Raw genomic sequence first — 14,769 nt, forward strand, 5'->3', positions numbered from 1 at the left:
CCACCAGCAGGCACACTGGCCAGCTTGCCGACACCCTGAGCGATGACATCCTCAGTGTTTTTTTCCATTCAGCTCACTGATGGCCTTGTTGAGGTCATCTTCTTAAATGAACCCAGACTTGTGGGTATCTTATATGTTGACTATAAACATCAGTTTATTTTATTGCTAGACTGTCCCACCCTGGGTTACCCTTTCTTCTACACATTTTTGCATGTGAGATGTTACCATGAGATAACTTTTCTCATGTTTTCATTAACCTACTCATGTGTCCCTTCAACATGGTCATGAATTCCCCTGCTTCCTTTCTCACCCTTAAGAGGCCCCTCCCTCTTAGCTTCCTTCTGACAATTTTTCCTCATTGTTCTTTACCTTCCAGGAGCCCCCCTTCCCCCCTTTTCCAGGGACCATTCTTACAGTCTGTCCTTAGAGTCTGGTAGCTCACAAACCTTCCAGGATGACAACACATTGGAGGTGAGGGCTTTGACTTATGGGTGGGGATTCTCAGGCCTCTGGGCACACCTCTAGGGACATTGACCTTTCTCAGGGAAAAAGAAAAGAGGAACAGGCCTCTTACTTCTCATATTTTTTTCTAGAGTGTTCTTGTTCTTGTAGCAACAATGGAGGAGTGTGATTGGTGGGTGGTGTAGAGTGGCTGAGGTGAGGAGAAGATGAGCAGGGGTGAAGAGTGAGAGCCAGAGATGGGGCCCGCAATTAGGAGTCCCCAGTCCAGGCCTGGCTACTGTTCCTCTTATGGGTCCATAAGCCCGCCTTCCCAGGCTGGCCACTTCCCCAATCAAATCTCTGATCTTCCTTGGTTCTTACATCTCACAGATCCTGGGACTTAGGGGAAGCCTCCTGCCTAGTTCAGAGGCCTCCTCTTTTCCTCCTCTCCTCCACTGACAGAGTCTGGACTGGTATGGCCTGGAGGTGCTCACAACTGCTACCGGTCCCTGTGCAGCTGGTGCTACTGGCCTCAGGTGAGATGATTCAGGGCACAAGGGGATGAGAGGTGGGATAAAAGGACAAGGGCTGCCGGGTGATGGTGGCGCACGCCTTTAATCCCAGCACTTGGGAGACAGAGGGCAGCCTGGTCTACAGAGTGAGTTCCAGGACAGCTAGTGCTATACAGAGAAACCCTGTCTTGGAAAATAAAAATAAAAATAAAAAAGGGCAAGGGCTGGGCAGGGACTAGGATGACCCTGTGACCAGGGCTGGCTTTGGGGCATGTTCTGTGTCTGGGTGTCAGAAGTCATTGCCTCTTGGCTTCCCCAGCCCAAGAAACAGATGTATACAGCTAGAGCTCTGACCTCTGACCTGACCATTTGTTGTCCAGGTATCTGGGGGTCCACAGTTATATTTGAAGAGCTTCATAGAATGGTAGGACAGAGCTTCTCCGTGCAATGCCAGTACAAGTCTGAGGAGGAGCCTTATGTGCTGAAAACGTGGTGTCGGCAAGTATCTCCAAATAGATGTACGAGAGTGGTCACTACCTCCGAGCCTCGGAAAGCAGTCAGGGAATCACAGCACACGATCTGGGATGATCCTGAAGCCGGCTTCTTCAGCATCACCATGACTCAACTAACAGAGAATGACTCGGCATTCTACTGGTGTGGTCCGTTTAGTCCTTCCCGCAGAAAAGTGACTGTTCTCAGAAACATCAGCCTGGTGGTGTCTCCAGGTAAGGTCTTTCTTAGAGATATAACCCCCTTCTATGGACCAAGTGCAATTTACATCCCTGATCCCTTCTCTGATCTTGATCCCTGATCTGACTGAGGAGAGACAGCTTCCAAACTCTGTCATGCCTGGCTCTGCATTAAGAAAGAATGTTTAAGTTTCATGGGGTAGGCACTTGGAGTTTCTCTCTGATTCTTATTTAGTTTACACTAGCATCGTGCAACTTTAATCCCAACATTTGGAAGGCAGAGGCAGATGGATCTGAGTTTGAGGTCAGCCTGGTCTAAATAGTGAAGTCTGGGCCAGCCAGAGCTACATAGTGAGGCTCTATCTCAAAAAAAAAAAAAAAAAAAAAAAAAACAAAAAAAAAAAACAAAAAAAACCCCAAAAAACTGTTGGAATATTTTTATTTTAAACTATGTGCATCCATGGGCACAGCAGAGACTAGGGTCCCCTTGCAACTAGAGTCACAGTTGCTGTGAACCACTCAATGTGGATGCTGGGAACCAAACTCAGATCCTCTGCAACATCCTGGGTTAGGGTTAGGGTTAGGTCAGGTTAGGGTTAGGGTTAGGGTTAGTGTTGGGTTAGGGTTAGGGTTAGGGTTAGGGTTAGGGTTAGGGTTAGGGTTAGGGTTAGGGTTGGTTAGGGTTAGGGTTAGGGTTAGGGTTAGGGTTAGGGTTAGGGTTAGGGTTAGGGTTAGGGTTAGGGTTAGGGTTAGGGTTAGGGTTAGGGGTTAGGGTTAGGGTTAGGGTTAAGGATAGGTTCAGGGTTAAGGCTAGTGTGGCTTTAGATCCTCTGTTTTCTCAGTGGCAACCATTTCTTCTCTCATTGGCCGAACTATCTCTTTAACCTTCCTGCTTGCTTTCTTGCTTTTCAGACAGACCTGAGTTTCAATTCCTAATGGCCCTTGATCGCCTGTATTCTTGCTTTCTTTGGGCCAACCCTTGCATGATTCTCTCTTCTTTCTCTTGCTTCTCTTGAAGCATTCGAGGGGAAAAACTTCTATGTATGGTAAGGCTTTTGTTTTACAATATACTTAGAGTTGCTGTATAATAATATAAATTACTCATCTAAATCTAAGTTACTTTGCTAATTTAGCTGTCCTGCTCTCTGTGTCCTGTGAAGTCATCAACTGCAGTCATAGGCATTTAGCTCCTCATCCTAAAACAGCAGGAGATTCAGTAAAGGAGTAATTGCTAATGAGTTTTCCATTTTTTTTTCCCAAATTCCTCCTGTTGTGTCAGGCTAGGAGAAAGTTTGTAGGAATAAACTTCTATTGAACCAGGAGAGACAATCATGCTCACAGGAGGAAAAACTTTTACATAAGCAAATATGTATAAACTCACATAAATTCATACACAGATTCACACATTCACATTTACACATTTTCATTCAAACTAGTTGGGTCCAGCTTTCATACATTCTCAAAATTACATACTTACACACTCACATCCATAGTATATTTGCATTTGGAGCAAAATAGCAAGCAACAGTGCAGAAAGAATTTACTCATTCTAGATGAAATGAGCTCCAATATTTATTGCATAGAGTAAGAAAAAGTTTTTACCCTTTTAATGCTAACTGAATCAAACCCACGTTTTAAAGTAGGAAGCTTTGTTCCTTTTAATAATACGAAGCCTGCCTTGTTATTAAGAAAGGACCTGTTCTGTCCCATGGTAAGGCGAAGCCTGCCTGCTTCTCTGCTTTCTCTGCAGCTTCTTCTTCTTTTCTTCTACATTCTGCACATTACTATCTTAGTTTTTTTTTGTTACCTATAGTTTCTAAATTATTGCTCTCTGCACTCTCCTTTTAACCTTGCTCTCCTCCTGCTCTGATGTCACAGTAATGCCTTACTCTCAATGCCTTTTCTCCAATGCTATGCCTTTACTTCAAGTTCTTATTGAGTTCAGTTCTGTCTAAAAAGTTCTCTTGTTTCCTGACTAAAAATTATCCTCAGTTCTCTTCTAAAAAGTTCTCTTCAGATCATGTCTAAAAAAATGATCTGTCTAAAAAGTTCTCCTCAGCTCAATTCTGACTCTTCTCTTTGTCCTCAGCACTTAAGCATCTTTCAGAATACAAGATCACAGGGTAAAAAGTTCATCACAAGTTTACACATAAGTTCATATCATAAATCGAAATAGAAGTTTACAACAGAGAGTGTTTACATGCATATCCATTAGGAGTGATTATCTAGCTAAACACCTGTCATAGCTCCACAGGTTCATGGAGAGCTAAAAACCATAACTAAGTTATTAGTGAAGTTTGTATAGATTAACCCAGTAATTATTTTATCTTCTGTCCTAGAACCTATAATAAATTGCTAATTCCCTTTTTATAACCTTTGGTTAGTGGTTTTACAACCTCTTAGAATGTGTTCTAAGTAGTAGAATGTCTGTAGTAATTAATTGATGACACTAAAAACTGGTAGAGTTCTCATTGCAGTTTTGGCTATCAGAAAGGAGTTAATAGTGTTATTAAAAGAGCTTAATAATTACTATAAGTTTAGGAATTCTCATAGGATCATCACTGAGGATAAAGAAGTCATCCACTGGTCTATATAGCATCATTACTAGACAGTACATCTTCATTGTTCTGCAGAGATCTGCTCAAAAGGATGGGCTAATACCTAATGATTGGTATATATGTGATAACAGGAAAAGCATATTAATAGCAAGAATCTTTCCTAAAATGATTTTCTCCTGGGCCTTGCCTACTGGAGTTCCGTCATAAATTTTAAACTGAGGGGAAGTCATTAGCTTGTTGACTCCTGACATGTGCTCTAAGCCCCTCCATATCCTGCCACTGTTTGGGGGTCAGACTTGATTTTCCCTTCAGGACTCCACAGAGCCATCTTATCTTTGTCTCTTATAGCCTTGCCCACTCTTCCTCCATCTGGCTCCAAACAAAGATGAGTAGCTTATTGAGGAGGAAAGAGTAATGATCAGGCAGGCTGAGGAGCCTGAGACTCGGTAGGGCCTTCCTCTTGGGTGGATCCCCTAGAGACTAAGCAATGAGGAAGTTCCACTCAGGACTTCAGATATAGAGAGATAAAGTGTGCTATCAGGTCTACCACAACCCACTTTCCACTGGGAGGCTAGATTAGATTTCTGCTATGTATAAGGCTCCCCTCCAATCTGAGCAGCCGTCAAAACCAAACGAAACAACAACATCCAAATGGCCAAGAAAATCCTCAGTGTCACTGCCTACCAGGGAAACATGAATGAAAACCATTGTGAGATATCATATTACTTTGTAAAAATCACCCTTCCGCAAAAGACAAACAATAACAGGTGCTGGGGAAGACTTGGAGAAAGTCTTACGCGTGGCTGATAGGAATGTAAATTAGCACAGTTGTCATCATGATCATGATCTGGAACTACTACTATATGTCTTACCAGCCTATGGTCCCAGCTCTTAGGAAGTGGAGACAGGTAGATAACAAGTTCACCATCTTGAGCTGTGAAGTAAGTTTGAGTTCCTGAGCTACATGGAATCCTGACTTTAAACAAAAAATCCTAGCCAGTATGGTGGTACAAACTTTAGCACTCAGGAGGCAGAGGCAGATGGATCTCTGTGAGTCTGAAGCTAGCCTCATGTACCAAGAGAGTCCTAGGCAAGTCAGAGTTACATAGTGAAACCCTGTCTCAAAAACTATCGAACAAGAATAACAAAACACTGATTTGATAGACGTTGGAATAGGTTAGTGGTTACCAGAATCTGAGGGAGGAGCCAGGAGGAGTGAGGGTGAGGCTAGGCTAAAGAATATTAAGTGACATGAAGGGGACAGAAATTCTAATGCTGTGTTGCACAGGCTTCGGATAACGATAATGTGCTATTTGCCTCTGATTATTAACAATGTAGAATATTCATTCATCTTATTTTACACATAGGCATGTCTTGCTTGCATGTATATCTGTGCAACACATATTCTTGGTGCCCATGGAGGTCAGAGGAGGATGCTGGATCCTCTGGAACTGGAGTTATGGAGTAGGCCACTATGTGGGTGCTGGGAATCAAACCCTGGTCCTATATGCCCTATGTATATGTACCATATGCACTATATGTCCTACCAGTAGGATTGGTTTATATGGGACTATATTTCTATATGGTCTATCTATCTATCTATCTATCTATCTATCTATCTATCTATCTATCTTCCCATATCTGCAAGAGCAGCTAGTGCTTTTAAACATCTCTCTAGCCTCTATGTATTTTTAAAGGCTACATAAAAAAAAAAAGATTTTAAGTGTTTTTACCATGAAGAAATGATGTCAAATACACAGGCCAACTTTGGTTTGAATGTCATGCCATATATGCAAGTATTGAAACAGTAAATGGCATAGCATAGATGTGTGAAATCCCCTTTTAAAATGTATAATTATAATAATGATGATAATTATTCTTACTATTACTATTATTATTGTATGTATGAAGGCATGGGCCATAATACACATATGGGATCAAAGGACAACCTTTGGGAGTTGGCTCTTTCCTCCCACTGTGGGTTCTAAGGTTCAAAGTCAGGGTGTCAGGTTATCTCAGCAGCCCATAAATATGTGAGTCTTAGGTTAAAGATTTTAGGCCCAGTCACCTCTGAGCCTCCGGCATATTTCACAGATCAGGGCCCAGACCCCGTTCTCAGTTTTATGCGTAGTTGTCTTCTCTTCTCTTTTCCAGCCTCATCAACTCTTCCTTCACAGATGAGCACTTGGCTCCCAGAAAGCACAGGTAGGTTTTCCAGGAGGAATGGGGGTAGCCAGGCAGTTTGGGGAGGGCAAGGATAGGGGAGGCCTGCCTTTATGGTTGATGACCTTATATATGTAAAAAAAAAAAAAAGTTAAGTATAAAGATTTTAGGTGAATGTAACCCTGGCCTGAGGGACTGTGAGGTGTGCTCCCATCTAACCCTTCTCTACTTCCTCTCATGGCTCTTGGGACTCGGTCTTGGTCTCTGTCCTGGTCCTCTAAGGAGCATCTTATGTCCCTCTTAGTTATGACCACATCTCCTGAGGACATCACTGACTCTTCCATCAACGGCTCTGTGCACAGGTGAGTCGGGAATGTCTTTAGAGGGAGGTGTCCTGGGAGTCCTGTAATGAAGAATCATCCTCAGGATGGCTGGGCATTGAGTTCTTCAGAGGCGCTCCCAGGTCCGGATATGGGTGTGGAGAAGGAAGAAATAGGGGGCTGGGGAAGCATGTCCTAAGCATTGGAAGAGCTATAGAAAAGACAAAAAGGGCTCGAACATGCCCAGGACCACAGGATCAGAGGTGAGGAAGACACAACATCTGCCCCAAAACTGGAAGTAACTGGGACCAGCGGGACCCAGGCACCCAGAAACTCTGCCTGACCAGTGGCACGGGTTCCTTCGGGTCTAAGCTGGTGCCCTGAGCAGAAATTGGGCTTGAACAAATTCTGCAGCCAGTCCCACAACACCCAGAAAAAACTCCACTCCCAGGTACTCTAACACGCCCAGGTCCATAGGATCCCAGGATCCCAAGAGCAGGATCCCACACCAGGATCCCAGGATCACAGGATCACAGAGACAGCTGAACTCTGAGGAGTTTTGACACAACCAGGATCATGGAAGGACAGACTCCGGTCACATATAGTGAGGGCAGGTAGCACTAGAGATAATCAGAAGAGTTTTCCTCCTACCACTGCTTTCATTATGTCCCATAAGTTTGGGTATGGTATGTCTTCATTTTCATTAAATTCTAAAAAGACTTTAATTTCTTTCTTTATTTCTTCCTTGACCAAGTTATCATTGAGTAGAGCATTGTTCAGCTTCCATGTGTATGTGGGCTTTCCATTTATTTATTTATTTATTTATTTATTTATTTATTTATTTATTGGTATTTATTCTGTGGTGATCTAATAGGGTGTATGGGATTGTTTCAATTCTCTTGTATCTGTTGAGGCCTGTTTTGTGATCAATTACATGGTCACTTTTGGAGAAGGTACCATGAGGCGCTGAGAACAAGGTATATTCTTTTGGTTTAGGATGAAATGTTTTATAAATATCTATTAGATCCATTTGATTTATAACTTCTGTTAGTTTCACTGTGTCCCTGTTTACTTTCTGTTTCCATGATCTGTACATTGATGAGAGTGGGGTGTTGAAGTCTCCCACTATTATTGCGTGGGGTATGATATGTGTTTTGAGCTTTAGGAAAGTTTCTTTTATGAATGTGAGTGCCCTTGCATTTGGAGCATAGATGTTCAGAATTAAGAATTCATCTTGGTTTTTCCTTTGACCAGTATGAAATGTCCTTCTTTATTTTTTTTGATAACTTTTGGTTGAGAGCTGATTTTATTCAATATTAGAATGGCCGCTTCAGCTGGTTTCTTGAGATCATTTGCTTGGAAAATTGTTTTCCAACGTTTTACTCTGAGGTAGTGTGTGTCTTTGTCACTGAGGTGCATTTCCTGTATGCAGCAAAATGCTGGGTCCTGTTTATGTATCCAGTCTGTAGTCTATATATTTTTGGGGGGAATTGAGTCCATTGATGTTAAGAGATATTAAGGGAAAGTGATTATTACTGTTATTTTTGTTGTTAGAGATGGAATTGTGTTTGTGTGGCTATCTTCTTTTGGGTTTGTTGAAAGATTCCTTTCTTGTTTTTACTAGGATGTAGTTTTCCTCCTTGTGTTGGTGTTTTCCATCTATTATCCTTTGTAGGGTTAGATTTATGGAAAGATACTGTGTAAATTTGGTTTTGTCATGAAATACCTTGGTTTCTCCATCTATGGTAATTGAGAGTTTTGCTGGGTATAGTAGTCTAGGTTGGCATTTGTGTTTTCTTAAGGTCTGTATGAGATCTTCCCAGGATCTTAACAGCACACCTGAAATCTCTAGAACAAAAGGAAGCAAATACAACCAAGAGGAGTAGATGGCAGGAAATAATCAAACCAAATAGAAACAAAAAGAATTATAGAATCAACAAAACCAGGAGGTGGTTCTTTAAGAAAATCAACAAGATAGATAAACCCTTAGCAAGACTAACCAGAGGGCACAGAGACAGTATCCAAATTAACAAAATCAGAAATGAACAGGGAGACATAACAATGAAGTATATTTTGGTTTTTTTCGAGACAGGGTTTCTCTGTGTAGCCCTGGCTGTCCTGTAGACCAGCCTGGCCTCAAACTCAGAAATCCACCTGCCTCTGCCTCCCAAGTGCTGGGACTAAAGGCGTGCGCCACCACTGCCTGGCTCCAATGAACTATATCTTAAAATAACTTCTGTTTGTTGAATATCAACAGTTGAAAATATTAAAAATCATGTTCTACAAACCAACAAACAAAAAGAAAAGAAAAGACAAAGAGGATCAGAAAAAATCCAAACCTCTATAAGGAAGGATGAGAGGAAGAGATATTTGAGGAAAGAATCAATATGAATTTCACAGAATTGTGAGAAAAGGACCACTTTCAGATAACAAAGAAGGCTAGGGAGTTGGATCGATGATTAATGTCTTGGCTATGGGAGCAGCCAGCATGAGTATCTGAGTGTGGGTCCCTGGCACTCACATAAAAAGCTGGGTATAGCAGATCTATACCTGGAATCTCAGTGCTGAGAGGCAGAGACAGGCAGGTCTCACAGGCTCAGTGGCTAGCCAGACTCACCAACCAGTGAGCTTTAGAATTTAATGAAAATTCTCCCTCCCTCTCTCCCTCCTCCCTTTCTCTCTCTCTCCCTCTCTGTCCCTCCCTTCTCCCCTTCCTCCCTCCCTCTCTCCCTCCTTTCTTTCTCTCTCTCCCTCTCTGTCCCTCCCTTCTTCCCTTCCTCCCTCCCTCTCTCCCTCCTCTCTCTCTCTCTCTCTCACACACACACACACACACACACACATTTTTTCCCTCCATCCCTCTCTCCTTGCTCCCCCTTTCTCTCTCATCTCTCTCCCACATACCACATACCCATATAAAGACACTGTCGAGAGAGAAATAGGAACTATCCCCACAGACATAGACAGGCAGAGGGGACACCTGTAGACCTAGTTTATGACTTGAGAATGTCAAGAACAGAGTATTTGGAAACTTAAAGATTATCCTCAAAAGAACAAGAATGAGATTTCATATCAAATGAAATGAGATAGCTGAAGCCATCAGACCCCAACACACCCCCATGAGTAGGAAAATATGGTGAGATTGTAAAAAATTAAGAGGATTTTTCAAATGAAGACCATAGAACCTGCACATGTTTCTTTGAAAAGTCTTAGCACATTAGATACACTGCTGTCAGGACCGGGGTAATATATAGAAACACTCAGCACTGGGGAGGTAGGGCAGGTGGATCTCTGTGAGACCAAGACCAGCCTGGACTACAGAGCAACTCCTAAGGTCAGGGCTATACAAACAACAAGCTCTAGAAACCAGTAACAAACAGAAACAGAAAAAGCTCAACCTACTTCCCCAAAGCCAGCAAACAAACAAGCAACCACAGAACCTGAAACAAGAAATGCCCCCAGAGCCAAGCAACTATTAAGTCTCATCAAAAAGTTAGGCAAGTTTGTTAGATACAAAGTCAACGAAGATCATGCCAGGGTTTATTTTCCAGCACCCCCAACAGGCTATAACTCTAGTTCCTGAGATCTGACATCTACTTCTGGCCTCTGTGGGCATGCATATGGTGCACATACATATGTGCAGGGCAAACATTCATACAAAACATAAAATAAAAATAAAAAAAATCGTTACCTCTGAGAACGGTAGAGTACAGGTACAGGAAGTGAGCCTGTTGTGGTCATACACATGCCTGTAATCCCTGTACTGAGAGGTGGAAACTGGGGGATTGGGAGGTAAAGGTCACTGAGAGTTTAAGGATGGCCCGAGTTACATAAAACTCTAACTTAAAAAGAAAAGATGGTGAACCCCAATAAGAGGGCCAGAGGGCCAGGTGGGAAGCATGTAAACAGACTTGTGGAAATGCAGGGACAGATTATGATATCTAGTGACATCCATAAACAGTGGGGGCAAGGTTCCACCATTTGGAAGACTAGCTACATAATTTAAAAATGAATGACAACCAGATCTTCTGCTACTATACACAAGGCTGAATTCTGGCAGATTCAAATTGCACAACAATGAAAAATAGACTTAAGCTAATTTTTAAAAAGCTGTGTCTGGGTGTGGTGGTGCATGCCTTTAATCCCAGCGCTCTGGAGGAAGAGGCAGGTAGATGTCTGTGAGTTTGAGGCTAGCCTGGCCTACATAACAAGTTCCAGGATAGACAGAGCTACATAGTGAGACCATGTCTAAAAAAAACAAAATAAATAAATAAATAACAGATGAATATCTGGGAGAAGAGGAAGAGACTTTTTTATTTTTATTTTTTACAGAAAACATAAAAAATGTATAACATGGGGGTTAAGTTAAATTTCATGAAGGAGGGTGGGATTGTACTCAGCAAGCAGCATTATGGGAAACGTTTGCAAGCAGATGAGAGACTGGAAAAGATTAATTAAAAGGCAAATACGGTAGGGTAGTTATGGTTCTCAAATGGGAAAAAAATGCCAATCCAGTGGAATTAGGGAGACAACAAGGAAGATAATTAGTGGGACAAAAAATCTGAAAGGCAAACTCGTGTACTCACTCACATGTGCCGATGAGTCAGGAACTGCCACATCACAGCTTCACAATGAGCAAAGTGGCCAGGCACTTAGAAGGAGTAGAAAAGGTGAAGGATTCAGGTCCCCTGGAGTGTCTCTCTGTGATCTCCGGGCCGGCCTGCTGAGCTCTCTCTGTGATCGCCTTGTTGGCCTGCTGAGCTGTGGGCCTGGGACCACCTCCTCCCACCAGATCCACATGTGGGCCAGCTTGGTGGCTTCTTGTCTAAGGAGGTGAGGCGGTTCCTTCTCCCAGCTCAGTTCAGATCCCCAACCGGGGTGTTTAACTCTTCCAATTGGGTGTCTTCTAACTTGGTTTCCTCTCAGGCCCAGGGACCCCAGGGCTCCATTCCCGATTGCATTCATTGTCCCTTCAGAGCTTAGGGAGGGTCGGCATGCACAAAAACTCCAGCTACAAAGAGATGGCTTAGGATCACACAGGAGCAGGTGACATCCCTACCCAGGCTTCTCCATCTGCTTCCTGCCTCTAGAAACCAAAGTTCTTCCTCTCCTGGCTGGACCTCCCCGGGGCTTCTGATCTCTGTGCAGTATGGACTCCTCTTGTTCAAGGGCCTGATGCTGTCAGTTTTCTGTGTGCTCCTTTGCTGGAGGCGTGGCCAGGTGAGTGGCATGACTGGGATGGGGCCTGCTCTGTAGGGTCTGCTGAATGATCTATGACAACCATATTTTCAGTCTCAAGTGAGTATGTTTATTAAGTATACAGCAAGCCAAAGTAAAAACACAAATACCAAACAGCAGAGAGATAGCAAACCATCATAAAACAAGACACTAAAACCATCCAGCAAAAAAACAAAACAAAACAAAGAAGGAAGACTCATTGAGGCACCAGAGCGAGTTTCCAAGAGACAGAGTCCCTGAGTCCCTGCAGAGCACAAAGAAAAGCAAGACACATACAGATACTAGGCTCCCATACGAGCTTTGCCTTCATGGATGAGCTTCCCATGGCTGAAATTCCAGCTTCCCTGTCTCTACACTTTCATACCATGTGGTAAACAATAGTAACTTCTGCTAGAGACATTAATCTGGTGGCTTGAATAGGAATGGCCCGAGGTGTGGCCTTCTTGGGTGAAGTGGGTCATTGTTGGCTTTGAGGTCTTATGTGCTAAAGATACACCCAGTGTGGCACATAGTCTCCTTCTGCTGCCTGCCGATCAAGATGTAGAACTCTCAGCTCCTTCTCTAACCCTGTCTGCCTGCATGCCACCATGTTTCCCTGCGAAGCCAATAATGGCTGAACCTCTGAAACTGTAAGCTAGCCCCAATTAAATGTTTTCCTTTATAAATGAGTCTCTTCACAGCAATAAAACCCTAACTAAGACCACAACCTTCAGGCTGTTCACAGAAGCATGATGTTTTCAGTCCTGGTCCCTTTTGCTGTTCTCTTCCTCCCTGTTTAAGGTTAAGCCACCCATTCCCAGACAAGAGGCTTGGAGGAGACTTTCCTGAAACAATGGAGTATGAAGGAGCTTCACTTCCAGAGGCAGCTCCACAGGGAGCTCAAACAGCGCATGTCTATCTATCTATTAGTGTAATACACATCATAGGGCAGTAAAACTGGGCTCACAACTATCCCAGGGAATACACCTAAGAAGATGGATGGGTAAGATCTTGGCAGAGATAAAGAAATAGAAGTGTTATTTCTTGGGCTCTCAGCATTAGAGGATGCTTTCTGAGGAGAGAGGCCTGGGGTCCTTGTTGGAAATCTCTCTTCCAGGTTAAAAAAAAAAAAAAAGTAAAAAGCAGAAGGTGACTGAGGAAGGCCTCCAGGGAAGGAAAGAGGAAGAATGTATCAGAGAGCAGTCCCGGGGCGAGAGAAGGTGACACAGAGAGGAGACACTTAGTAATCGTCTTCCTTCCTCCCTCAGGGACGTGAGCATATGGCAGAGACAGAGATGATGGAGCTCTCAAAATTACCTCATATCTCGAAGTCCTTGGGCACCGTTAGCCACATCTCAGGGTGTGAGAAGAAAGCTAACTGGTTCTAAGGCTACCCAGTGAGCCGAGAAGGTCCAACTGCAGCTCTACCTCCGCCATCAGGCAAGCCCACAGGAGACAACAGCCGGACCCGCACCTCAAATTGCCAGGGCTGTCACTCTGGTATCGAGCACCCTCAGTGTCACATGCCCTGTAGCCCAGTCCTCCCCCAAGATGACCAACCATGGGAAGTTAATCTGCAACACCCAGCTCAAGTACCTTTCCAGAACCCCACTCCAGGGCCTTCTCATTCTCTCTTCTGCCTCTGTTGCCATCACAGGCTCTGTTTCCCAAGTGAGCTACTCACAAGGCCCGCACCTGTCCACTGTACTGAAGTTCACAAGTTCACATTCTTGGTTTGCTCTAGATTTCCTAAAATGAGGCGGAAATAATTTAAAGGTTAACATGGGGAGCCAAGAAAGGCTGTGTGCTGTGGACCACAAACCGAGAAAGTCCAGAAGTTAAAGGGGGAAAAAAAATGTTTTAAACAAGACCAAAACCTCCCCAAACTGACCCTTCATGCAGCCACACATCAGAGCCGACCGCCAGGGGTCAGTATTGTGCTGGTTTATCCAGTGATGCCATTTCATCCACACAAAGTCTGCTTATACAAAGAGGATTGTTAGCTGGTGGGAGGAGGGGGTAGACTCCTTTAGGGAACAAAAAGAATGTCACATCTGTAAAACAAGAGGCCACAGTGATGTTCAGCCCATGTGATGTTCAGTAGAGCCTGGATACTGGCATTCAGCATGCATGTGGACATCTGCTACTGACAACAAGCTGAATCTTATAACCATAAAAAGGCCACTATGAAAGGAGCATATTCCATTCTCCTCTTTTTTATATTATGTGTGGGAGAATAAAATATAGATGTTTCTTCACATACTGCATGATATTATCTGTGCCCCATTTTGCTCCATTTCTCCTTTGAAGTGGAGATTTCTGGTTTCTTTGTAAACTCAGTTTTATCACATGGTGTGTTCTTGGAAGAGGATGTTTTGTTGAAGCAGACACATGAGAGGGTGTGTGATATTTTGCCGGAGTGGATGCTTGAGAGGGCGTGTGATGTTTTGAGAGAGTGTATATGGAACCTCATAAACAGTGAGAGGTCGCTCTCACCTTGCAACACTTACCTGAACTGTGTTAGGTGGTGCTGGGCTGCACCGGGCTTCACTTTGTAGAGAGAAATGCACCGAAGAACTTCTTGTGGTCTTCTGGGTGATCCTTGCCAGTTCGACAGAACCTTGTGGTTTCTTCTGGATCGAGCTGCTGCGACTAGTTCGTGTTTGGTGTTTGCTATTGGGTTGGTATGGCTGCTTGTATTAAGTTTATTTGGGTCTCCAAAATTGTTTGCACAAGAATCTGCCTGTCCAAACATAAGACGTGAAGGATCCCTGCCCCCAGCTGGTTCTGATTGGTAAAGTTGCCCGCAGCCAGTGGCTGGGCAGGGCAGACAGAGGTGGGACCTTTAGGAGGGACCAGGGGAGAGAGGAAA

At 43.6% G+C, this 14,769-nt stretch overlaps 1 protein-coding gene across 2 annotated transcripts; it reads left to right on the forward strand.

The window, feature by feature from the left end:
- Positions 1-629: 629 nt before the first annotated feature.
- Treml4 (triggering receptor expressed on myeloid cells like 4) lies at positions 630-14,242 on the forward strand. 2 transcript variants are annotated; one of them, XM_031347461.1, is made up of 7 exons: positions 630-657; positions 832-977; positions 1,334-1,678; positions 6,355-6,405; positions 6,668-6,725; positions 11,771-11,900; positions 13,166-14,242. In XM_031347461.1, the coding sequence occupies exons 2-7, from the start codon at positions 917-919 to the stop codon at positions 13,283-13,285; spliced, it is 765 nt and encodes a 254-aa protein (XP_031203321.1). In that variant the 5' UTR covers positions 630-657; positions 832-916; the 3' UTR covers positions 13,286-14,242. The 2 variants fall into 2 exon arrangements, with proteins under 2 accessions (XP_031203321.1, XP_031203320.1); XM_031347460.1 differs by lacking the exon at positions 630-657 and having other exon boundaries at positions 684-977.
- Positions 14,243-14,769: the final 527 nt, after the last annotated feature.

The sequence above is a fragment of the Mastomys coucha genome, unplaced genomic scaffold (assembly GCF_008632895.1).
Source record: "Mastomys coucha isolate ucsf_1 unplaced genomic scaffold, UCSF_Mcou_1 pScaffold3, whole genome shotgun sequence".
Classification (NCBI taxonomy): domain Eukaryota; kingdom Metazoa; phylum Chordata; class Mammalia; order Rodentia; family Muridae; genus Mastomys; species Mastomys coucha.